This window comes from Papio anubis, chromosome 14, assembly GCF_008728515.1.
Source record: "Papio anubis isolate 15944 chromosome 14, Panubis1.0, whole genome shotgun sequence".
NCBI classification, from domain to species: domain Eukaryota; kingdom Metazoa; phylum Chordata; class Mammalia; order Primates; family Cercopithecidae; genus Papio; species Papio anubis.
This window is the reverse complement of record NC_044989.1, coordinates 44,043,346-44,069,482: the sequence shown is the minus strand read 5'-3', so window position 1 is coordinate 44,069,482 and position 26,137 is coordinate 44,043,346. Positions and strand designations below refer to the sequence as shown.

The 26,137-nt window shown below is 45.8% G+C and overlaps 2 protein-coding genes across 6 annotated transcripts in view; one reads left to right on the top strand and one right to left on the bottom strand.

The window, feature by feature from the left end:
- Nucleotides 1-370, bottom strand: part of ABCG8 (ATP binding cassette subfamily G member 8) — a 24,096-nt gene extending 23,726 nt beyond the window's left edge. For all 3 annotated transcript variants that reach the window (XM_003908572.5, XM_009184109.4, XM_009184110.4), the window contains exon 1: nt 77-370. In XM_003908572.5, coding sequence (XP_003908621.2) covers nt 77-139 — 63 coding nt within the window. In that variant the 5' untranslated portion in view covers nt 140-370. The remainder of the gene's footprint in view (nt 1-76) is intronic.
- ABCG5 (ATP binding cassette subfamily G member 5) lies at nt 348-26,137 on the top strand. Of its 3 annotated transcripts, XM_021924794.2 has the most exons (14): nt 395-643; nt 1,227-1,348; nt 6,571-6,707; nt 6,786-6,884; nt 10,642-10,774; nt 12,249-12,388; nt 13,754-13,883; nt 14,341-14,554; nt 14,655-14,860; nt 16,173-16,311; nt 18,988-19,173; nt 23,899-23,966; nt 24,453-24,565; nt 25,668-26,137. In XM_021924794.2, exons 1-13 carry the CDS (start codon nt 501-503, stop codon nt 24,530-24,532), a joined length of 1,797 nt encoding a protein of 598 aa, XP_021780486.2. In that variant the 5' UTR covers nt 395-500; the 3' UTR covers nt 24,533-24,565; nt 25,668-26,137. The 3 variants fall into 3 exon arrangements, with proteins under 3 accessions (XP_021780487.1, XP_021780486.2, XP_021780485.1); XM_021924795.2 differs by lacking the exon at nt 23,899-23,966 and having other exon boundaries at nt 348-643; XM_021924793.1 differs by lacking the exons at nt 6,786-6,884; nt 23,899-23,966.

Sequence of the window (26,137 nt, the reverse complement as noted above, 5' to 3'; positions counted from 1 at the left end):
TCTGAGGGAAGAGAGAAAGGTTCGATTTCTCCTGCCCGCCCGCCGGGCCTGGGCTGACTCCCCATCGCTCACTCACCGAGGCATCCTGGGCAGCGGTTCCTTTTGGCAGCCCTCTCTCCTCTGCCACCTTCCCAGCCATGGGGCCCACAGGTCTGTGCCCCTGGGCTGCAGCTCTCTTAGACCCAGCTGCTGCCTGCCAGGGCCAGTGTCTTCACTCTGTTTCCTGGAGCCTCCTGCCCTGGGCCCGTCTCTCCCAGCATTCCTCTCTGGCAAGCCCACCTACAAACATGTGTATGTTCTGCCCACTGTCAAGATAAGGACGCGCTGGCTAAAGGTACATCAGATAATGGTCTCCGTGGCCAAGTCCCAGTCCTGCCATCCCGAGGGACTCCGGGGTCAGGTGGAGCAGGCAGGGCAGTCTGCCCCAGGCTCCCCAACTGAAGCCACTCTGGCAGGGTCAGGCCACCAGAAAATTTGCCCAGCTTTGCTGCCTGTTGGCCATGGGTGACCTCTCATTTTTGAGCCCCGGAGGGTCCACGGGTCTCCAAGTAAATAGGGGCTCCCAGAGCTCCCTGGAGGGGGCTCCTGCCACTGCCCTGGAGCCTCACAGCCTGGGCATCCTCCATGCCTCCTACAGTGTCAGGTAAGGCAGAGCCCTTGCTGCTGCTGCTCCCCCAGGAGCACGGGGGCTCTGCACTCAACCCTCTGCTGCCTTTCTTCACGCTTTAGGTGTCTGCCTGGGGACTTTGGGTTCCCTCTTTAGTGGATCGGGTGGAGAGAGGAGAGGGAGAAGGGCTGTGCTGGGAAACGTGGAGCGACAGTGAATGGCCCCTCCCCCTGCCCAGGGAAGGGCCTGGGCATAAACAAAGTGGCAGCAGTGCCCTGCCTACCCCAGTGTCTACGGCCTGCCCTCTGTGGATGGGAACAGGGGTACTGGGAATGCAAGGAATCTTGAAACCTGGTGAAGGAATGCAGGGACAGCCACCTCCCAGCCAAACGGACAGGACATTCGGAGCAACTCCAGCACAGGCCCCCTCCCTATGTGACAGACAGCCTCAGTCGCTATCTGCCAGGTTCTGCAGAGGAGGGCGCTGAGGCTGAAACACGTTAGGAGCCTGTCCGGAGACAACTGGGGTGGGGCACAGGTGGGATCAATGCTGGGGACCCAGGTGTAGTCCCTTCCAGGGCCCCAAGCTGCCTTTGCCTTCCTGGGGTTTCCTTTAAAGCCACCGCGTGAGGCCCTGGTGGGACGTCACATCTTGCCGGCAGCAGTGGACCAGGCAGATCCTCAAAGATGTCTCCTTGTACGTGGAGAGCGGGCAGATTATGTGCATCCTAGGAAGCTCAGGTAAGCTGGGGAAGGAAGATTCTAAAAAGGCTTTGGCTTGAGTTAAACTCCACATTGAAGAAACAGATTAAGTTGTAGCAAGAAAGCCACAGGTTTGATATTAGAATGAAATCTAATGATGTCTGACTGTGAATGGAACCTGCTACCAACGTGAAATCTTTAGAAAGATCCTTGAAAGGATAAAATCCTGCCTAACATATACGTGAATTCATATTTCAAAATATAAAAAGGCCCCACAGTTCCACAGCATATAAAAGTACTCAGAAAACACAATTTCCCCTATCTGTACACTGCCTAGAGAAAGGAAAAGGATTAAATAAGCACAAAAATGCCCATTAAGCCCCTATCTTTGATTCCACTGGTCCTGTTTTATGATGGTATATTTTGGACATACAATCAAGAATAGAGAATAGGCTGGGCACAGTGGCTCATGACTGTAATCCCAGCAGCTTGGGAGGCTGAGGTGGGAGGATCGCTTGAGCCCAGGAGTTTGAGACCAACCTAAGCAACATAGTGGGACCCCATCTCTACAAAAAAATACAAAAGTTAGCCGGGCATGGTGGTGCATGTCTGTGGTCCCAGCTACTCGGGAGGCTGAGGTGGGAGAATTGCTTGAGCCCAGGAGGTTAAGACTGCAGTGAGCTGAGATAGTGCCACTGCACTCTGTTACCTGGGAAACAGAGCAAGACCCTGTCTCAAAAAAAAAAGGCCGGGCGCCGGGTGGCTCAAGCCTGTAATCCCAGCATCTTTGGGAGGCCGAGATCGGCGGATCACAATGTCAGGAGATCGACCATCCTTGGCTACTCATGGTGGAAACCCCGCTCTCTACTTCGGGGTGATCACAAAACAAGCCGGGCGCAGGTGGTGGGCTCTGTAGTCCCAGCTACTCGGGAGGCTGAGGCAGGAGAATGGCGTAAACCCAGGAGGCGGAGCTTGCAGTGAGCTGAGATCCCGCCACACTCCAGTCTAAGGACAAGAGACCCGCCTCAAAAAAAAAAAAAAAAAAAAAAAGAGAGGAATTCCCAGACTGTCTCAGTCCATTCAGGCTGCTAAAACAAAATACCATAGACTGGGTGGCTTATAAAAAGCATAAATTTTTTTCTCACAGTTCTAGGGGCTGGAAAGTCTAAGATCAAGGAGTCAACAGATTCGGTGTCTGGTGAGGAAGACTTCCTCCTAGACAGCCATTTTCTCACCCTAACCTTGCGTGGCAGAAGTGGGGAGGGGTCTCTGAGGCATTCATCCCAATTGTAAGAGCTCTCCATAACCTAATCATCTCCCAATATCACCTCCTTGCATGCCCCACCTCCTAATACCATCATCTTGGGTAAGATTTCAACATATGAATTTTAGGGAGACATAAACAGTCAGACCATAGCAGTGACTAAAGCTGTTACACTTTTCAAAGACTTTCTGTCAGTTCTCATTTCCATTTTTAACCAATATCGAGCTGTACACATGTACTGTAACATTCAGGGTCATTCTCAGCTTCCTCTTGATAAATACAGTGCGCTTCTTTAAAAAGAAAAAAAAACTGCCTCTTCTCCTTTAACAAACTGTCACCTGTTGTCGTCCTATAAAGAATTAAACAGGGTGACATTTAGCACCCTTCTCAGAAGTGTGTCCCACTTCTAAGAACAACAAGAGATGGAACCCCCCATCTCAGAAGTGCACTCCAAAGGCCAATGTTGTGTTTCACGCACATACAGCAGGACAGCGGGAGGGGCTCTTGACTGGGGTGGGGGTGTGGGCTGGTTTCTGATGAGATGCCTAATCATGGCTTTCGGACAATGCCTACCCTTTATACTGAAATGAATCCACAGTGGGCTGCAAGTTCTACAAGGGCAGGGACTGTATTCTGCTGTATCCTTATCACCTAGAACAGGGTCGGTCACATAGTGGGTGCTTAATAAATATTTGTTGAATAAAGGTGTAAAATAATTTTATGAATTACTCCATAGTATTGCATAAAATGACAATCCCATTGGTGTCTTATCTCAAGCAGTGTTATCTATCAAATCTTTATTAGCGAGGCCAAAGATGATGACATATATGTTCAAAGTCTCACTAGAGCATAGTCTAAAGCAAGCCTGCCTAGAGCCATCTGACTCCAGGGGAACTCCAACTGAAACTCATTTGAATTGTTATTTGCTGTTGAGGGGGGCGTAGACTCTGAATTGGATGCTTCTTTGCAGATTATTTAGTTGCAAATGATTTCTGTCCTGTTAGAAAAGAAAACTACAAATGTCATAGTTTTATTGCCCTTTAGGGCATTAACCATTTTTGTATCTAACTTTGTTATCTTATTCCAACCTTCTTTTCCCCACTGTCTATACATCTCAATTTCTCATATTCTTTTCTTTTTGAGATGGAATCTCACTCACCCTGTCACCCAGGAGTGCCGTGGTGCGATCTCGGCTCACTGCGACCTCCACCTCCCAGGTTCAAGCAATTCTCCTGCCTCATCTCCTGAGTAGCTGGGATTACAGGCGCCCGCCGCCACACTCAGTTAATTTTTGTATTTTTAGTCCAGACCGGTTTTCACCATGTTGGCCAGGCTGGTCGTGAACTCCTGACCTCAGGCTGCCTGCCTCAGCCTCCCAAAGTGCTGGGATTACAGGCATGAGCCACCACGCCCAGCTTCTCATATCCTCTTTTGAATGAGCTTTGCCATCTTGCTGATTCCCTAATTAATGAGTTAATAAATATTTGACATGTTTTTTAAAAAACTAAATTCATTATCTATTGTAAAAAAAAAAAAAGTATCCCACAGTTTAGTGGCTTAAAACAACACCATTCATGATCTCTCAGAATGTCTATGAATCAGAACTCTGGAAGTGGCTTGGTTGGGTAGTTCTGTCTTGGGATCCCTCCCAGAGAAGTATACGCTGGATGTGGCAACAATAAAGTGGATTTTATATCCCTGGGGAGGCCAGTTTTGATGAAGTGGTGGGGTGGGACTCAGGCTGCAGGATATCTGCAGCTTCTGTCAGAGTTCAGATTGGATCGAAAAATGTAAAGCCAGGGTGGCTCTGGTTAGAAGAACCGCACGACTGGGAAATTGCAGGGCACATTTTGAAAGACAATCCCAATGAAGTCACATTTTGTTTCTTTGTAATGGGTTTTCCTCTCTTTCCCCACTCTGACCACCCCCTGAACACGCTGGGGCTAATTCTGAGTTTTGTCAGTTATGCATTAGAAAAGAAGACAGCTGCTAAGGGAGTTGATTCATCTTTGTACCTCTCATAGCAACAAGCAAGTTTCTTCAAAATATTTCAACGAGGGCCAGGTGCAGTTGCTCATACCTGTAATCCCGGCACTTTGGGAGGCCGAGGCAGGCGGATTACCTGAGGTCAGGAGTTCAAGACCAGCCTGAGCGACGTGGTGAAACCCTGTCTCTACAAAAATACAAAAATTAGCCAGGTGTGGTGGCAGATGCCTGTAATCCTAGCTACTCGGGAGGCTGAGGCAGGAGAATTGTTTGAACCTGGGAGATGGCAGTTGCAGTGAGCTGGGATCTTGCCACTGCACTCCAGCCTGGGCGATAGAGTGAGACTCCATCTCAATAAATAAATAAATAAATAAATAAATAAATAAAGGGCCGGGTGCAGTGGCTCATGCCTGTAATCCCAGCACTTTGGGAGGCCGAGGTGGGCAGATCACGTCAGGAGATTGAGACCATCCTGGCTAATGCAGTGAAACCCCATCTGTACTAAAAATACAAAAAACTTAGCTGGGCGTGGTGGTTTGCGCCTGTAGTCCCAGCTACTCAGGAGGCTGAGGCAGAATAATGGCGTGAACCTGGGAGGCGGAGGTTGCCGTGAGCTGAGATTGTGCCACTGCACTCCAGCCTGGGCAACAGAGCAAGACTCTGTCTCAAAATAATAATAATAATAATAATAATAATAATAATAATATTTCAACAAAAGATCTCTTTGACTCTGCACAGCCATCTCATCAGCAGATTTCTCTTGCTATCTTCCCAGATAGTTCAGAACTTCCTGCCTATTTCTCTGTTATGAATCCCAACTTCTCAGCCTCCTTGGATAGGAAAGGCCTGGGAGGTCTGTTCTGTCTCCATGAACTCTGGGTCTGTGGTAAACTTGTGTCCAGTATGACTGAGGGGCCATCAGACTGTTGTCTAAAGGCATCACCTAACCTTTAACCTTAGAACAAAGCAGTGGCTCACACCTGTAATCCTAGCACTTTGGGAGGCTGAGGCAGGAGGATCACCTGAGGTCAGGAGTTCGAGACCAGCCTGGCCAACATGGTGAAACCTCGTCTCTACTAAAAATACAAAAATTAGCCGGGCGTGGCGGTGCATGCCTGTAATCCCAGCTACTCAGGGGGCTGAGGCAGGAGAATGGGTTGAACCTGAGAAGTGGAGGTTGTAGTGAGCCGAGACGGTGCCACTGGACTCCAGTCTAGGTGACAGAGCGAGACTCAGTCTCACTCAAAAAGAAAAAAAAAAAAAAAAAAGAAAGAAAAAAGCAAACCAAGGCAAGCATTATCCCGCAGTCACCTCCAGCAGGCAGGCAGTTCACCACAACCCCTCTGTGGGAACCTTCCTAGTGACATCCAGCTAGGCTGTGCCCCAGGCTCTAGTGTAGGCTGTGGCCAACTTGGTTTTACCAAAGGACTTACCAAGCCAGTGCTTCTCAACCTCGACTGAAGCAGATCTGACTCAGCAGGTCGCGGGTGGGGCCTGGGGCTCTGCATTTCTGGCAAGCTCTCAGGGGTTGCTGATGCTCCTTGCTTTGTGAGCAAGGCTCTACATAATGTCACCTACATCCAGGTACAACCAGACCGCCCCAGGGGGGCCACAAAAAGAAATCCGTCCTAGGATCCAAACGTTTCCAAGAGTCTTGGCTTTCCTCTTATTCTGATACCTATAGGTATTTTGTTTTCAATCCAAAACAGTTTTAAAGGCAAACAAACAAGCAGAGAAAGCACCTTCGGTCTTGACCCAGATGAAAGAAATGGCATGTCCCCTCTCACTCAGGGGACAATCCAGAGACTCATTTGCGCGTGAGACTGCTGCCTGCACAGTGCGCGTTCTACAGGGCAGGGCCTGTATCCTGTTGTATCCTTAATACCTAGAACAGGATCCCTCACGTAGCACTCCTGGCACGCGGGGTCATGCCCACACAGAGGGTCTCGGGAAGCTCCTCCAAGGCCGGCGTAGAGGGGTTCCCCCAGGGCCTTCTGTTGTCGCCCCACAGGCTCCGGGAAAACCACGCTGCTGGACGCCATGTCCGGGAGGCTGCGGCGCACGGGGACCTTCCTGGGGGAGGTGTATGTGAACGGCCGGACGCTGCGCCGGGAGCAGTTCCAGGACTGCTTCTCCTACGTCCTGCAGGTGGGCGCGTCCCCCACACCCCTGACCACCCGCCCGCCCCGGGGGCTCGGGCTACACTGACGCCCGAGTCTCCTGCAGAGCGACACCCTGCTGAGCAGCCTCACCGTGCGCGAGACGCTGCGCTACACCGCGCTGCTGGCCATCCGCCGCGGCAACCCCGGCTTCTTCCAGCAGAAGGTGGGTGCAGCCCCCCGCTCACAGCAGGCAAACTGAGTACCTTTGCACCCCCCGCTGCCCTCCCCTCTTCGCCTACGCTTGCCCATTACTCCCCTTTGCTCGTCACTCCTTCACTCTAGAGCGCGCCCTGCGCCTTGCACCGTGTACCCTGTGCTGCCTGAGAAGGCAGCCCCTAGTCACATGTGCTTTTGGAAGACTTGAAATGTCACTAGTCCAGACTGAAACGTGCTCTGAGCGCAAAATACACATCAGATTTCAGACTCTGAGTCTGAGAAAAACAGAATGTGAAAAAGCCCATTAAGAATTTTTAGGTCTGGCAGGGTGGGCTCACACCTGTAATCCCAGCACTTTGGGAGGCCAAGACGGGAGGATTTCTTGAGTCTAGAAGTTTGAGACCAGCCTGGGCAACATAGCGAGATTCAGTCTCTACAAAAAATACAAAAATTAGTTGGGCGTGGTGTTGTGCGCCTGCACTCCCAGCTGCTCAAGAGGCTAAGGCAGGAGGATCTCTTGAACCCAGGAGGTAGAGGCTGCAGTGAGCTATGATTGCACCATTGCACTCCAGCCTGAAGGACAAAAGGAGACCCTGTCTTTACCAACCAACCAAATAAATAAATAAATAAATAAATTTCAAAAAGTATTGATTACAGGTTGAAATGGTATTTTTGGCTGTAAATAATATGTTATTAAAATTTCACCTGTTTCTTTTTACTTTTCAAAATATGGCTACTAAAATATTTCACTTCTGTCTGTGGCTTGCACTACCCTTCTCTGGGACCATGCTGTTCTACAAGTTCCCTGTTTGAGCAGATATAGTTTTTTGGTTTTTTTCCTTGTTTTTTTTTTGAATAGATATAGTTATTTTTGCCACTGATTTTTCTCAGCTTGCTTGGAGACATCTTGAACGTGCCTCATCCAAACTGGACTGAGTTAATGAAGGAAGAAACGAATGAATTGTCAACTCCTTCTAGGTTCCAATCTCTTTCTTAATGGTCTCCAGTTTGGAAGCAGTCACAAGTAAACCCACCGGGGACCTTACCTGGAAACTGCTTCATTTCTCTCTAGACTGGAAAGGCCCACAAGCACCCAGGGAACCAATGACAGGTGGACTTGCCTCCTTCAAGGGGCACAGCTCCCTGGGAGCAGGAGAACTCCTGATAGCAGAGTTCTCCCCAATTGTGAGTCTTTTCTGAGCAAATCCAGCCCACAGCGTGTAAAATCCTGACAAGTAATTCAGTGGGAAGGAAGTGCTGATTATAATAAAGGAGACAGCATGGCAGATCTGCTTCTGTCCATGGAAGAACCTGGAAATAAAGCATGGCCAATGTGAGCAGGCTGTGTCTGCGGGGCTGTTGACTAAGGCTCAGGCTTCCTGGACTGCTTGGAGAGCCCAGACAGTCCTCTCAATCCTGGCCCTGCCATTTGCTAGTGGCATTATCTTGGGCAAGTTATGGACCTCTCTCTGTTTTCTCCTCTATAAAAATACAGTAAGAATGCATTTCTCCTGGGTTTGATGTGAGGAATACATCAGATTATGTGAAAGCACAGAGCATGGAGGGTTGGACTTGATCATCCCAATGATCCTTACAAGGTCCTTACAATATTCCTTACAAGGACTCTGAATTCCATTTCCAACAGTGTTTCCAAAATATGGGAGAGCATTGCTGCTGGGGTGTGAAACCTCCGAGACAAATTAAGTAAATGGCTTCTCTGTCCATCCCTTCCAAGCCAGGAGGGGCAAGCTTACTCCTTATGATGTTATAGAGACATTCTAGAAGGAGGCTCAGAAATCTACCCTGGCTGGTGAGCACAGAAATCTCACAGTGTCAAGCAAAGCTTAATTCCAGGATCCTGCTACCCTGATGGCAAGAGAAGACCTTTCTTTTTTTCCAGAATATATCATGCTAGTTTATTTATGCATTTTTTACCTTCTCGTTATTCCTTTGTACCTATTTCAGACATGTCCATTCTTTGGGCGGGTCAAAGCTACATCTATGCTGTCAACCCCACTCCCTGACTCCTCTTGAATGTAGGTCCCCAAGTCATTCCCTCTTCTTCTGCAATCTAGCTTATTGTTTTTTAATGCAATGGTTTTGTTTCCGTTTTCATAACACGGCCTTATTAGGGGTGTCTGGAAACAAAACTCATTACCATATGAGTACCTTCCGTCTCTTTCTGCTTTCCCCCTGGGGTTTCTGCAGATAGAGGTAATCAGTACGGGAGGACAGAAACAGATTTGTGAACAGGTCTCTGGAGAGGAGATAAGCTGGGGAAAGAAAGACAGAGAGGGAGGAAAAAAGCCAAGCTTCTTGATTAGAAAGTCAGTAAAGAATTTTTTTTAGTTGTTATTGTTTTGGGGGCGTTGAGAATGAGGAGGAAAAAGGGTTTCAGGGAGCTGCAGGGTTTAAGTAGAGTGAAGAGAATTGGAAGAAAGGGGATTTTAGATGTGGCTGGGGGTTATAAATTGGGTTCCCCTTAAAGTCCTTAAATACATTCAAATAAAGATTGGAATTATTTTTAATTGCTTCTGAAGGCTGGATTATATGTCTCTGATGCGAAATCACACGGAGATTGTACCACACGGACCCCAGCACTTATTTGGGTTATACAGTGGGAAACAGATTTAGTTCAAATCAGGTTGGATTTTTTTAAACATATAAAGCATTTATTATAATAAAGTTTCTAAACCCAAACACTTAAAGTAAGTGATATTGTAATCATGACTTTGGGGGATTTTTCTGTATGGGCTGCAGTGACTGTGGCTCCTGCAAATAGGAGTTTAATGAAGTATCCGTTGTTTCCTGGCTAATTTTCCTAAGCAAGTGTAGGCAGTTTTTGTTCTAGGGAATCTTATTTTATTTTATTTGTTTATTATTATTTTTTGAGTCGGAGTCTTGCTCTGTCACCCAGGTTGGAGTGCAGTGGCGCCATCTTGCCTCACTGCAACCTTGGCCTCCTGGGTTCAAGCAATTCCTCTGCCTCAGCCTCCCGAGTAGCTGAGATTACTGGTGCCCGCCGCCACACCCAGCTAATTTCTGTATTTTTAGAACAGACGGGGTTTCACTATGTTGGCTAGGCTAGTCTCGAACTCCTGACCTCAAGTGATCCACCAACCTCGACCTCCCAAAGTGCTGGGATTACAGGTATGAGCCGCTATGCCAGGCCTATTTTATTTATTCTTTTTATATTTTATTTTATTTTATATTTTATTTTATTTTATTTTGGAGACAGGGTCTTGCTCTGTCGCCTAGGCTGGAGTGCAGCGGTGCCATCATGGCTAACTGTGGTCTCAACCTCCTGGGATCAAGCCATCCTCCTGTCTAAGCATCCCGAGTAGCTGGGACTACAGGCACGTGCCAGCACACCTGGCTAATTTATTGTTTCTTTTTTTGTAGAGACGGGGTCTCTCTTTGTTCCCCCAGCTGGTCTCAAACTCCTGTCCTCAAGCAATTCCCCCTCCTCAGCCTTCCAAAGTGTTGGGATTACAGGCATGAGCCACTGCACCCAGCCTCTGGGAACGTTTTAAAAAATGCATATTATTTATTTAAATCTGACACATGTATTATATTACGATTTAAGTCAAATTGGATCATATTATTATCAAAGACGTGCTTTCTCCAGGGTGTGGTGAGTCTGGAAGTGGCCCTTGGATTCTTGGGGGGGGGGGGTGTTGCCTCTTTCATGTCCTCCCCAGCCCGTGAATTGAAATAGCACCCACAGCCACGCCCAGCCTTCCTGTAATTTGTGTCTCCTGCAGGTGGAGGCCATCATGGCAGAGCTGAGTCTGAGTCATGTGGCAGACCGACTGATTGGCAACTACAACTTGGGGGGCATTTCCACTGGTGAGCGGCGCCGGGTCTCCATCGCAGCCCAGCTGCTCCAGGATCCCAGTAAGTGGCACCCAGAACTGTTACTAGTTGCTGTCTGGACATCTTCTGTGTGTCTGCAGATACTTTGGGCCCTGTCTTCACAGTCCTCATTTGGAAAGGGGTTTGTGTGCAACTGAAATCATAGATTTTTCAAATTGGGGACCCAGTTTTTTCAGAAATGCTGTATAGTTCATTTCCTGATGTGATTCCATCATCCAAACAAAACAGCTCCTGGACCCGGAAGCGTTGCATTGGTGTTGGAGTGTTCCATTGGGATTTTCCATGAACACGGAGCCTTGCCCTGTCAATCATTTCTCCTCACCAGGGGAATACCACTGTGTGGGCTGGGGAGAGCCAGTGAGTTTTGGTATGACCGCAGGTGTTCATGAAATGGCAGGGATTAAAATAGGAATTTGAACGATAAACTCAAAAGTGTGTATGTTGTGGGGAAGGGAGTATCAAAACAGAGTAGTCGATCCTCTGCCTGGTTTGGTCATTTTCCCCATCACCTGGGGAAACCTCGCCACTCATATGCAGCTGGAGAGGACAAACTGCATCTGGATCCTTTCTTTGCACTGTGGTAGACCAGGACTGCCTGTTCTTCAGATGGTGCTTGGTCACTAGAAGGCAAACAAGAGAGATGTTTTTAAGAGCCCTTGTCACTTTTTTGTTTTTGTTTTTGAGACAGTCTTGTTCTTGTCACCCAGGCTGGAGTGCAGTGGTGCAATCTCGGCTCACTGCAACCTCCACCTCCCGGGTTCAAGTGATTCTCCTGCCTCAGCCTCCTGAGTAGTTGGGATGACAGGCGCCCGCCACCACACCCGGCTAATTTTTGTACTTTTACTAGAGACAGGGTTTCACCATGTTGGCCAGGGTGGTCTCGAACTCCTGACCTCAGGTGATCTGCCCGCCTCGGCCTCCCAAAGTGTTGGCATTACAGGCGTGAGCCACTGCGCCTGGCCCCCTTGTCACTGTATAGGTAGAAATAAGTTACTTTAAACCCTCTAAAGAACCCAAATGCCTGCCACACTTCAGACCTTGTTTTATTGGTCAGATTTTTTTTCTTTTCTGTGCAAAGACCCTGCTGGTGTTGGAAAGTGTTACAGACATGAAATGGGGTTGTCTTTTTGACCAGCCTCCTCTCAGTCTTGTTTTAAAACAACTTGATGCCAGCCTGCCAGCCGTTGTTCTCTGGCAGGGTGCCCTGAGCAGAGCGCAGATGGCCCATAGTACCCTATAAGAGGCCTGATCTCCTTACTCCCTGTACCCTCGAGGATTTGAGCCCCACATGTGCTCCAGAGCTGGGAACTAGGCCCCTCCACAGCAGGTGCTTTCTCCTGAGCTCAGGCTGAAAGCTAGTTTACATGTTTCCTTCCCACTGCACACTGTTTGGATGTGGTGCAAGCTCAATAAGGAACAGTTCAGAATTCCGAGTTTTAAGCACAGAGCCTGGGCTCTGCAGTGCCTCAGAAGTCTGGCCCTTCTTTGCTGGCAGAGGTCATGCTGTTTGATGAGCCGACCACAGGCCTGGACTGCATGACTGCTAATCAGATTGTCATCCTCCTGGTGGAACTGGCTCGCAGGAACCGAATTGTGGTTCTCACCATTCACCAGCCCCGTTCTGAGCTTTTTCAGGTAAGGGATTCAACTCGTAAAGGCCGGGTCTATGGTGTATTGAGCTGGGAATCGCAGGGGCAGGGGTAAGATTTGTACCAGTGGCCAGGCACGGTGGCTCACACTTGTAATTCCAGCACTTTGGGAGGCTGAGGCAGGAGGAGCACTTGAGGCCAGGAGTTTGAGTCCAGGCTGGGCAATAAAGTGAGACCCCCCTCATCTCTTAAAAAAAAAAAAAAAAAAAAAAAGACAGAAAAAGAAAGATTAGCCAGGCATGGTGGTGCACACCTGTGGTCCCAGCTATTTGGGAGGCTGAGGTGAGAGGATCACTTGAGCCCAGTAGGTTAAGGCTGCAGTGAGTCATGATCATGCCATTGCACTCTAGCTTGGGTGACAGAGCAAGACCTCATCTCAAACCAACCAACCAACAAACAAACAAACAAAATTAGTACTAGAGCAATTGGAGACAACAGCTCCTGAAAGGGAAAGAGCAAAGGATGAAAATTCACTTCTTTCAGCACCTACCATGTTCCAGATACTTTCTATACATAGCTCATTTCATCTCCACAACACTCCCATGAGGTGTGTTTCAGGATATTCACCTTACGGAGGAAAAGAGTGAAACTTAGCAATGATTCAAACTTCATAGTTGGGCGTGGTAGTGTGCGCCTGTAATCCCAGCTATTCGGGAGGCTGAGGCAGGAGAATCACTTGAACCCAGGAGGTTGCAGAGAGCCGGGATCATGCCACTGCATTCCAGCCTGGGTGACAGAGTGAGATTCCGTCTCAAAAACAACAACAACAAAACAACAACAACTAATTGAGCCAAGATCACACAGTTATTAATAGTAAAAAGCTAGCATTAGGCTTTCACAGCCAAGTTGGCTTCAAAGGCTGTGTTTTTCCATGAAATCATACAGATTTCCTTCCAAAAAAATCTCACTTTCTCTGCCCAGTATCCCTTTAGTTAGCTTTTATTTGCTTTTTATAGAGGAGGAGCCGAGATTTAAAATGAAAACAAAACAACAAACTAAGACCCACCCCAGCTCGCCCGAGGTCACTCACTTGGCTTGGCTGGGACTTAACCGCAGGTTCAGTCATGCTTGTCTCTCCCAGATATGAAGCTGGATCTCAGGATGGGAGGCAGCGTGACCCACAGTGGTAGCCTAGGCTCACAAGGGTAGCGATGCACTTCGAATGTCTCCAAGAATACTGATGCAGGGCCAAGGTCATCGAAGGACTGACGGCTTAGAAATGCATTTCCTATAAGGACATGGCGACTGTAAGGAATACTTGACCTTGGGCCTGCGTCAGTGTTCCTGGAGACATTTGAAGTGCATCGCTACCCTTGTGATCACACACTAACTTCGTCTGTTGTCTGATCAGCTCTTTGACAAAATTGCCATCCTGAGCTTCGGAGAGCTGATTTTCTGTGGCACACCTGTGGAAATGCTTGATTTCTTCAGTGACTGCGGTTACCCTTGTCCTGAACATTCAAACCCTTTTGACTTCTATAGTAAGTTTTTCTTTCACATTCCCCATCATGAATGTTTTTTAAACTGTCTCATCTCAGACTTCTGCCTGGATGACACGAGCTCTAGTGGGTTTGATTTTTGCTTTTGTTTCTGTGCTTTATACTCTTCAAGGAATTAATTTGGCCGGGTCAATTAACTTGCCAAAGATGACTATCAGAATGAGGTCGGGGATCTCTCTCAAACAAATTGGCGCACTGCTACTACTTTATCAGAGCATAATGAGCTGAGCTTGGGAATTCTCCCAGATAATCCCAGTGGGATCCTCAAGGCCCTGCTGGGATGCTTTAAAGTATTCTGATTTTATAGGTGGGCATTAACCACAAATTTTACCTTGATGGGATGAGGTATTATGGCCAGTACTCCTGTACTAATTGTATATCCATGTGCATGCATGCATTTAAAAACACATGGGTGACATCTTTTGGGAAAAACTTTTAGTGGACCTGACGTCAGTGGATACCCAAAGCAAGGAAAGGGAAATAGAAACCTACAAGAGAGTCCAGATGATAGAATCTGCCTACAAGAAATCAGCAATTTGTCATAAAACTTTGGAGAATATTGAAAGAACGAAACACCTGAAAACATTACCGATGGTTCCTTTCAAAACCAAAGATTCTCCCGGAGTTTTCTCCAAACTGGGCGTTCTCCTGAGGTAAGAGGCTCACAAATGTGAGCAATGCCCGTTGGAGGTCTTTAGCCATCCCCCAATAACAGTTCTGAAAAGGAATTAAAACAGGGTTGTTTATTTTCAGGAGAGTGACAAGAAACTTGGTGAGAAATAAGCTGGCAGTGATGATGCGTCTCCTTCAGAATCTGACCATGGGTTTGTTTCTCCTCTTCTTCGTTCTGCGGGTCCAGAACAATGTGCTAAATGGTGCTATCCAGGACCGCGTGGGTCTCCTTTACATGTTTGTGGGCTCCACCCCGTACACAGGCATGCTCAACGCTGTGAATCTGTGTAAGTGCCCACGTGCTGGAGGTGCACCTCTTTCCCCCTAAACACCTCCCTTCTCCAGCTGTAACCTTACAAAAGTCCACCATTATAAGGGTATTTCTCTGAGCTCAACCCGGCCCTCTCCGGATTCCCTCTCTGGGGAAAGGCAACTATTGAGTTACCAACACATTAATATGAATGAGCTCACCAGGTGGATCTCTCTGAGGATCCAGGGAAACATGAAGTGACAATGCACTGGTGGGGAGAGTTTGAGGAGTTTTTCAAAAGATCATTCCTCCTATCTCATCTTGGCCACCTCGAATGCACGGCCCATGGGGGCTCAGCGACCAGGCCAACTGTGTGCCATTAGCTTCTTTTTGGAGCTGGTTTTAGGACAGCCAGCACCTAATTTTCAAATTCAGTGGAATTCCAGAGATAACACCTGGTTGCCTAACGTTGCAGGAAGCTGGCGTTAGAGGGATTCCTCAAAGGCAACACTGTTAGGGAATAAGACGGAAGGACTTGGCCGGGCGCAGTGGCTCAAACCTGTAATCCCAGCACTTTGGGAGGCCGAGACGGGCGGATCATGAGGTCAGGAGATCGAGACCATCCTGGCTAACCCGGAGAAACCCCGTCTCTACTAAAAAATACAAAAAACTAGCCGGGTGAGGTGGCGGATGCCTATAGTCCCAGCTACTGGGGAGGCTGAGGCAGGAGAATGGCGTAAACCCGAGAGGCGGAGCTTGCAGTGAGCTGAGATCCGAAGATCCGACCACTGCACTCCAGTTTGGGCGACAGAGCGACTCTGTCTCAAAAAAAAAAAAAAAAAAAAAAAAAAAAAAGACGGAAGGACTTTGCTATTGTGAAGTTGCCCTAGAGCTTGACAGCTTGACATAAGGGGCAATGCTAAGTGTCTGCATCTGTGGGGTTTGCCTGGCCTTCTGAGAGCAAGTCTAAAATGCAAGCTGCTGGTGGCAGGGGCAGGGCGGGGCGGGCCGGAGGGAGTCCTGCACAGAAAGGAGACAAAATGCTTCAAATCACTTATTCATGCCCCTTTTGCATGTACTTTTCTTGAATTGGTGACAACTCCTCACTTTAGAGAGAAGGAAATAAATGACATCTTTTGCAATTGTATTGCAATTCAGGTAGAGTGTAGATTTCTGGGGTGGAAATTTATTGTCCTGTGGATGGCAGGTCCCCTCCTTCTATGACTAGGGAACTCCCCCTAGCTGGTCCTCACCATCCAGCCCTGACAGACCTCACGTTCAGCTTGGGCTAGCCCTCCCTCTTTCAGCTGGGTGGTGACTGACTTCTGAAACCTGCCTTCCATTCCCAGTTCCTGTGCTGCGAGCTGTCAGCGACCAGGAGAGTCAGGATGGCCTCTACCAGAAGTGGCAGATGCTGCTGGCCTACGTGCTGCACGTCCTCCCCTTCAGTGTCATTGCCACGATGATTTTCAGCAGTGTGTGCTACTGGTGAGGGGTTGTTCTGTTCACCCAGGGCCGGGCTCCCATGGAGTCATAGAGCTAGTGGGACTTCTGCAGGGAGAGCTCCAGGGTGAAGTTCTCTGCTCCGGAGGATCTACACTTTGCCCATCAGTGTCTAGTGCAATGTCCTATCTTCCAGGACATTAATGTTATTGTAAATAGCCCAACTGTGGGCTGGGGGAGACCTGAGAACAAACCAACAAGACGACACATGCCTGGGAATGGCCTGTCCCGCATTCATGGCAGGGCTTGGGCCAGAGAAGAGGGCTCTGAAGTGGCTGGGACCCAGGTGCATGGGGGGCCCAAGGGCAGGGAGAAAACAGCCTGAGTGTAAAACCTTAAAACTGACACATTCGAGGGTGGGAAGAGGACAGCAAGCCAATAGAGGCGGCAGAGGGTGATCAGAGAGGCAGAAAGAGAAGCAGGATTGGGCAGCATCAGAGAGGAGGAGGAGGGAGAGAGTTTCAAGGAAGTGTTGTAAACACTTCGATATTGCAGGGGTTAAAGGAGGTGAGGCATAAGGGGAGGAGGCCATTGCAATTTTCCAAAAAAGAGCTTTGGTAGAGTCATGGGGGTGTAAGTCAGGTTTACAAGAAGGTAAGGTGTAAGATGGAGGAAGCAGATACTGTTTTGAGAAACTTGGCGTTACAGGGTAGGATGAAAGGGGCAGTTACTTTAATCATGATCAAGTTCAAAAAATGGTTGTTTTAGCATGTGGTAGGTAAGACCATCAAAAAACATCAGATTGAGAGTAGATGAAAATGCAGTCAAAATTTGGATAAGTCAAAGAGGAAGTTTCCAGAGTAGACCAAGGTAGGGATAGGGGAATCAGTAACATGGGATCAAGGATGCAAGCAGCTAGGGTCACACTTTCAAAGATGGGGTGCGGGAAGAGAGAGGGGGAGAGAGAGAATGAAAAATAGAGATGATGAAGATATCAAGAAATTCATAAAATGGAAGGTGGATTCAGCTGCTGAGCACTGGGGAGAGAGATTGCAATTGGGGAGGGGAAATTTTAAAGTAGAGGTTTATATCAGTCATAATGGGACGTGCTATTAGAACTCAAGACACAATGAGGAAATCTTAGGGGTCCAGGGGCCAGCTGAGGCAAGATGGCAGAGGGGATCCAGTTAGTGCGGCAATAGGCATTGTCCAGCATACCTTCCATTGCTTAAGGGAGAATAGGGTCCCCAGATGTGGGAACTGATAAGGCAAAGAATGGCAGAAGCGGCCCAGCATCTGTGGCAGTGAGGGCACTGGGGAAGTGAGAGGCCCGAGGCCATCATCAGAGAGGGTGTCCTCAGACTCTGAAATCCTGGGAGTGGAACCGTTTTGAGTGATATTTAAGTCCAAGACACGGTGAGTGATGAAGATTAGGTTGCTGGAGCCACTGGAATTGAGATTAGCTAATTAGGAACCACTGATGTGGATGGCTCATCAAGAAGGTTAAAGAGCTTGAGGAAAATGATAGTGGAGAGGAGCAGAAAGAATGACTCTGGTCCAGATGCTATAAAATAATCAAAGGTGAGAGGATGTTTTAAACATCACAGAAGACAACAACGAGGAATGGCATTGATAGCATAGGCAAACTTCATGATTTGTACAGAGGAAAAGTAGATGGCCTTGAAGAGGAGGTGGTAAGGAGGGGTGAGTATAAGACACACCAACCTTTTCTGCTTACTCTACAAATGGGATAAAGAGCAGCCATGCCTAATGGTCATTGAAGACATGCTATCACCAGGGAAATGTAATTTGGAGAAAGGAAAAGAAGAGGAAAGGTGCATGGATATAGGGTGGTTTGTTTGCCAGAAAACGAAGGTCAGGCCAGGCACGGTGGCTCATGCCTGTAATCCTAGCACTTTGGGAGGCTGAGGTGGGTGGATCACTTGAGGCCAGGAGTTCGAGACCAGCCTGGCCAACATGGCGAAACCCCATCTCTACTAAACACAAAAAAATTAGCCGGGTGTGGTGGCGCACACCTGTAATCCCAGTTACTTGGGAGGCTGAGGCAGGAGAATCACTGGAACCCGGGAAGCAGAGGTTGCAATGAGCCAATGTACTCCAGTTTGAGCAACAGAGTGCAACTCTGTCTCAAAAAAGAAAAAGAAGGTCAAATCAGTGGAAGGGGTTGGTAGAATAAAAGACAAGAATGGAATGGAGTAGGCCTGGGGAGGGCTAACCTGATCGAGGACACAAGAAGTGAGGGGTTTTCACACAGGCAATAATCCCACAGAACAGAGATGAAGTTCAGGCAAGGGGTGCTGGGAGGCGGGTTGGGTGAGCCCGTTAACATTAAGGTAGGTGTGGTGCTGGCTAGGCAGAACATGGTTATTTATGAAGAAGCCTGTAGAGTTCAACAAGCCTGCTTCCTGCAGTGAGTTGTGACCATTGTCTAAATAATTTAATGTTTTCCTATGAGAGCTGAAGGAGCTGTGAAAGGGAAAAGGTGGCTCCCAATGAATTGCAGCCAATGGGAACAATTTGATGTAATAAATAGTCTCATGTTGGCTCTGTTCTGAAAAGACCTTTCAAAGGGGAGTGTGGCTTGCCCTGCAAACGCCTCCCACCCACTCACTACCAAGGGTTTATTCATAGAGGCAAGCACAGTATTTTTCTTAAATGATAGCCCTTGGAGAGGAAACTGAAGAGCTTATGCTTTTCTAGGACGCTGGGCTTACATCCTGAGGTTGCCAGATTTGGATATTTCTCTGCTGCTCTCTTGGCCCCCCACTTAATTGGTGAATTTCTAACTCTTGTGCTACTTGGTATCATCCAAAATCCAAATATAGTCAACAGTGTAGTGGCTCTGCTGTCCATTGCGGGGGTGCTTATTGGATCTGGATTTGTCAGGTAAGATATCATAATTCAAAAAATGTAGATTGGGATAACCTGTTATTAATGATCACCTAATAATGACTGAAGTAAAGGAATACCAGAGAACTGATAGTGGTTATGGATATTACCTTATAGTCTGGAGCATTTGTACTGCTCGTTAATCATTATTGCCCTAGACCTTGAACTGTTCATTTGTCCAATAAAATGTCTTTTTTATTGGGAATCAGGAACTGACAAGTTTATGTTATGATATGATTCACATGTAATAAGCCATTATACCAAGAGAAGAAAACCAGTCCAGATGTTCCAGGAAAAACTCACAGCCCACGTGACAGGCTAAATAAATTGCATATATTAGTTCATTTCTGACCTGGTACTGTTGATTTTGTACTGCAGTTCTCAATTCCCAGTTATTCTTAGGAATTAAGACTAGTCAGATAAAAAAAGAGCCTGCAGGATAAAAGACTGCTCCAAACAGTATCAAGGCTTAACATGCACCAAATGATAGCAGTAATTATCTCTAGGTGATATTGATTTTAATTTTTTCTTCATATTTCCGTATTTTATCAATGTTCTATAATGGACAAGTATCATTTTATAACCAGGAAAAAATGCATCCACACACGTTTTTAAAAAGCAGCAGCAAAAAGGGCAGAAAATTTTAAAAGGCTAAAAAACGATCCCAGGCAGGTGGTATGAGTGGGATCTAGTAAGTAATCCCTGGGTCCCCAAGGAAACATGAAGGCTGTTTCTTTGACTTAAACTTTTAGAACTCAAGTCAAAAAGCAAAAACATTACTGAGTGTCTACTATATAAAATTATATGTGTGTGTGTTTAATTATTTAACTCTCAGAGCAATCCATTTTCAGAAAAGAAAATGAAGCTCAGACTTGACTTTGCTCAAGTCACACCACTATGAAGGCTGTGATGCATGTGACTTCCTGAGAGAGGCTGACCTGAGCCAGAAACTTCCTCTACCACTTGCCAGTCTCTTTTCTACCTAAATTAGTTTCCTCATTTACAAAAAAGAGATCACTATTTCAGCCTCACCATGATACCTCAAGGGATCATGAGAAGGAAAGAAAATAATCAATGTGAAAACACATTATAAATTGTAGTGAGTTATATGAAGGTGAGATATTATATAAAGCAAAGTGAACTAGGCTTTGATCAATCAAGGAGGATTTTTTTCACACTAAGACCATTACATTGTATTTGTCCATGTTGCTTAAGTGGATTGTTAATATTTATGAAAAATGCAGAAATCAAATCACGCCAAGAGTCAAGCCAGCAATGTACAGAGCCAACCTTGGGCAGCATCTCCTCTTTTATATTATTTGAATCATTGTTTCAGTTAATCTGGTGCCATTTCATGTACAGATAATCCCTGACTTACGATTTTTTGAGAAAGTGATACTCGTTCTGTAGAAACCGTATTTTGTTTCTGTGTTTTTTGAGACGGAGTCTCACTCTACACCCAGGCTGAAGTGCAGTGGCGCTATCTCAGCTCACTGCAACTCCGCCTCCCAGGTCCAAGCGATTCTCGTGCCACAGTCTCCTGAATAGCTGGGATTACAGGTGTGTGCCACCATGCTTGGCTAATTTTTGTATTTTTAGTAGAGATGGGGTTTTGCCATGTTGGCCAGGCTGGTCTCGAACTCCTGACCTCAAGTGATTTGCCCACCTCGGCCTCCCAAAGTGCTGGGATTACAGGCATGAGCCACCGCAACAGGCCTAGAAACTGTATTTTGAGTAGGCATACAATCATTCTGTTTTTTACTTTCAGAACAGGATTCAATAAATTACATTAAATATTCAACAATTTATTATAAAATAAGCTTTGTGTTAGACGAATTTTCCCAACTGTAGGTTAATGTTAAGTGTTCTGAGCACATTTAAGGCAGACCAGGCTAAGCTGTAATGTTTGGTAGGCTAGGTGTCCTAAATGTGTTTTTGTTTTGTTTTTTGTTTGTTTTGAGAGTGAATCTCACTCTGTCACCCAGGCTGGAGTACAGTGGCATGATCTTGGCTCACTGTAACCTCTGCCTCCCATGTTCAAGTGATTTTCCTGCCTCAGCCTCCCAAGTAGCTGGGATTACAGGACATACCATTATGCCTGGCTAATTTTTGTATTTTTAGTAGAGATGGGGTTTCACCATTTTGGCCAGGTTGGTCTTGAACTCCTGCCCTCAGGTGATCCGCTCACCTCGGCCTCCCAAAGTGCTGGGATTACAGACGTGAGCCACCGCGTCTGGCCTTAAATGCATTTTTAACTTATAATATTTTCAACTTATGATGGATTTATCTGGAAGTAATGCCATCATAAGCAGCATTTGTATTGGGTTTTTAGGAAAAGGAGGTTAGTTGCTCTTTATTTATTTTTTTGTTTCTTGAAATAGAGTCTCACTCACTGTGTCACCCAGGCTGCAGTGCAGTGGCACGATCTCGGTTCACTGCAACCTCCGTCTCTTGGGTTCAAGCAATTCTCCTGCCTCAGCCTCCTGAATAGCTGGGATTAGAGGTGCGTGCCACCACACCCGGCTAATTTTTGTATTTTTAGTAGAGATGAGGTTTCACCAAGTTGGCCAGGCTGGTCACAAACTCCTAACCTCAAGTGATTTCCCTGCCTCGGTCTCCCAAGGTGCTGGGATTACAGGTGTGAGCCACTGCGCCTGGTGGTTAATTTGCTCTTAAAAGGTAGGCAGTGGCAAAGAATACTAAATGCTCTCAGATTAGTTGCAAAATCTTAACATCCCAAGGCTTCACATGAATTCCACTTCCATCACTGAATTAAAACTCTGCTCTTAAAGGCCACATCAACCTGCTAGTCATTCCGTTTACCCATTTTCCTGCCCAGTCATCATCTTTCTAGGTGAACTGCCTGTGGCATTTGTGCTGTTGGCTCCCTTCTCCTTTAAACACGAAGGAAATTAGCTTTGCTGTTTTTTCTGCTTACAAAATCATGAAGTTCTTGGGGGAAGAAATGCTCACAATATAAATATGGATGAGGAAGAAAGTAAAAGTTACCTGAAGTATCAGAGCCCAGAGTTAAATTTTGATGTAGTTCTTGCTAGAATTTGATATAAAATTTAACAAAGATGAAATCATCCTGTTGTATAAGATATAAAATATGCATACGTTTTTTTCCCATTTAACAACATAATATGAATTAGCTGGGTGTGGTGTCACGTGCGTGTAATTCCAGTTACTCAGGAGACTGAGGCAGGAGAATCACCTGAACCCAGGAGGCAGAGGCTGCAGTGAGCCAAAATCGCGCCACTGCACTCCAGCCTATGTGACAGAGCAAGACTCAGTTTCCAAAAAAGAGACCAAAAAAGCAGAAACCAACATAATGTGGACAATGTCATGTCAATACATCTAGATCTGTGGTTCCTCCCGCTGCTTCTCCTTCTGTCTGTGCCTTTCACTGATCCATTTGTCTCTCTCTGCCACCTGCACAAAGTTTGTTGGTTGTTCCCAAGGCTAGAGGCGCACTCTCTCTGAAGGCCCCCTTTGTTTTCTCTCTCAGCCTATCACACGCTACCTCCTGTCATGGTTTTCCTTTGCAGTAATAGATTATCCGCCTCTTGAAGGCAGCAGCTGTGTCTCATTCATCATTTTAGACCTTCTCAGCAGCTAGCCCAATTAGGCCTTGGACCATCAGGCCTGCAAACATTATTTGTTGAGTGAATAAGTGAATGACTCTGTCTTTGAACTGTATACACACTGCATCACTCACCAAATCATGTTGGTTTTCTTTTCTGATATCAAACCATAGGTGCATTTGGAACATTTTTGTTTGACTCCATGTGGTATAGGCAGAAACAAAGGTGCACGGTTCCTACCTCAAAAAGATACCACCCTAGCCACTAGACAGCCACCCTCTCATGGCCATCATCCTACTCCAGGCCTTTGTCATCTCAAACTTGAACTTTTGTTGGAGTCTGCTTTTTTTTTTTTTTTTTTCTGTTCTTACTCTGCCCTCATTCTGGCCATCCTTCTTGCTGAAGTCACGTTAATTTTCTCAGAATGCTGATTTCAACGTGACCTTTCTCATTCATGGTCATTCAACCTCAACTCACAGCAAGGCCCTGAAATAGCTGTCTCAGGCTATTGTTCCGAGCTCCCCTCCCACTGTTCCTTCACATCCTCTCCTCCAGTCTTTCTGGTCCAGTCAGTCCAATATGCAGCCCTTGGTATGCCTGTACTCATACCATTTCTGCCTTCCTAGAATTTCCTTTCTGTTCCCCTAATTCCTTCCCAGAGTCCCACGTATCCTTTTCAATTAGTAACCTCTCAATGTGGTTAATTCAATGTTGTGCCTTAGGAAACTGACAATAACTGAAAGTTTGAGGACCACTTGGAAATAAGTGAAACCATAAATACTAAATACAAGAACAGCACAGATGTGTGGTACACATTTTATTTTAATACTTTCTTGGCACAAATAGTTCACTACTGTGTATTTTTATAGTTTTAAGGATATAGTCTATATCTCCAACTACATTACGGGTTCTTTAGGGATAGGATACATCTTTTGAAGTTCTCAAGCTCCTAGAACTAGTGTCTTGCAACCAGAAAGAATTTTAAATCTTTTGATTGACAGGAAATATATGGTGGACTAAAAAGACCACAGTGTCAGCATAAAGTTTCACCTGACATAGATTGGAGTGGAGACATATTACATTTTCACAATGAATGCTGGCTCGGTCTCTCCTTCCTCTTTCCTTTGTATTCTAGGTTAGTTCTAACTTTCTACACTGGTACCTTCAACTTTCTGTGTAATCACAAATCTCCTCCTCCAACTGGTATGTGTTAGGTCTGTATTTTCTTGTATGTTTATATCAATAGTGCTTACCAAAATAATTAGACAGTAACTGTCTACTTGAGAGAACTGTTAAATTAAGGTCTTCACTATAACAGGCTACCAAGCTGTGACTAAAAATGACAAAGTACTATGCTTACTGACTTGGAAGGATGTCTGAGACATATGTTTGGCAGAAAGAGTAGGTTGGGAAAGAGCATGAAGAGTTTAATTCCACTTATATAAAACTTTATAAACACATATGTTATATATATTATCAAAATGTTAACAATAGTTATTTCTAGGCAATGGTATTTCTTTATATTTTTCAATGTTGTTTGAAGGTTTTTTTTATAGTGAGCATCATTTTTACTATAAAGAGATAGAAAACTATATTCATGTTGGAAAACATAAGGATTGCCTTTCTTTTTATTTGGTAGGACTATTGCCAGAGCCCACTGAATTTCATTTTTGTTTTCTTTTTCTTAAGAAACATACAAGAAATGCCCATTCCTTTTAAAATCATCAGTTATTTTACATTCCAAAAATATTGCAGTGAGATTCTTTTAGTCAATGAGTTCTACGGACTGAATTTCACTTGTGGTAAGTATTCTATTTGGGGATATTATTTTTGCATGTTACTCTGAGGAAGCAATTTATTGGAGGAAATGTATTTTTGAAATAAAAGCTGTGTTTCATAATAATTCAAGTTAAAACTCTGTCTTGAAATACGGTCCATTTTCTCTGATTTTTAAAATGAAAGAAAATAAGCAGTAGTCAAGTTAGTCTCCTGTCAAAGGTCAATAGGTAAGGGACATTCGGATGTTGTTAGAAAATGACAGACCTTATGTACACCGAGGTAAACTCTAGTATATTCGGGATAGACTCAGTTTCTGTATCTACTGAACACATTCAAGCAGGCTGAAGTGGCTTCTTTTTCCCCAAAATGTACATCGTACACAGCTAAGTAAAGCCACTTTTGGCAAAAGTCAGAAGTAGGACCAGGACAAGGACCTCATGGCCATTAGAAATCTCACGGTGGCTGGGCACAGTGGCTCACGCCTGTAATCCCAGCACTTTGGGAGGCCGAGGTGGGTGGATCACTTGAGGTCAAGAGTTCGAGACCAGCCTGGCCAACATGGCAAACCCCCGTCTCTACTAAAAATACAAAAATTAGCTGGGCGTGGTGGTGCATGCCTGTAATCCCAGCTACTCAGGAGGTTGAAGCATGAGAATCACTTGAACCCAGGAGGGTGAGGTTGCAGTGAGCCAAGATTGAGCCACTGCACTCCAGCCTGGGCAGCAGAGTGAAACTGTGTCTCAAAAAAAAAAAAAACCCACCAAAAAAATCTCAGGGCCACTCCAAAGACAACCAAATAATATGGCTGAATTCAGTAGTGTTTTAAATAATTTTAAGTGATAATGTCAGTAACTTTAGGATAGCCTGTGCTAAGGGACCATGATTTTTATCACAAATGTGGTAATTAATCTATACTCAAAATAGAAACAAAAGCATGTCCATCTTCAAATGAGGCCAAAGGCCAGAACTGCTCACTCTTGCTTCTTCAAATTGTAAACTCTGTGCTTGCTAAAGTGTCCTGTATTTTTCATTAATAAGGGTACTTAGCAAGCATTTGGTAAATACTTGTTGATTAAATTACCTGAGATAAACCACACCTGATACTGTCAATCTTTTCCTTGACAGGCAGCTCAAATGTTTCTGTGATGACTAATCCAATGTGTGCCTTCACTCAAGGAATTCAATTCATTGAGGAAACCAGCCCAGGTGCAACATCTAGATTCACAATGAACTTTCTGATTTTGTATTCATTTATTCCAGCTCTTGTCATCCTAGGAATAGTTGTTTTCAAAATAAGGGATCATCTCATTAGCAGATAGTGAAAACCATGGCTGGGAAAATGGAAGTGAAGCTGCTGACTGTGCATGACTGCTCTGAATGTCTGAAATGAGAGTGCCATGTATTTCTTTCTTGATAGGACATCTCAGGTCTTTTAACCATTAAGACTCTATTTGTGCCTCTTGGATCCAGGCAGGCCTTGAATGCAATGGAAGTGGTTCATAGTCCCTTCCTGTTACAACTTGCAGGGACATGTGGTATTTGGAAATTGTGACTGAGCTGGCCCAAGAATTAAATAATAATCATTCATAAAGCTA

What these genes read in the sequence shown, in the direction of transcription:
- ABCG5 (XM_021924795.2), top strand. Translation starts at nt 501, where the DNA reads ATGGGTGACCTCTCATTTTTGAGCCCCGGAGGGTCCACGGGTCTCCAA. An exon ending in AAACCCTTTTGACTTCTATA is followed by an intron (nt 13,884 to 14,340) that starts GTAAGTTTTTCT and finishes AAAAACTTTTAG; the next exon opens with TGGACCTGACGTCAGTGGAT. An exon ending in CGGACTGAATTTCACTTGTG is followed by an intron (nt 24,566 to 25,667) that starts GTAAGTATTCTA and finishes TTTCCTTGACAG; the next exon opens with GCAGCTCAAATGTTTCTGTG.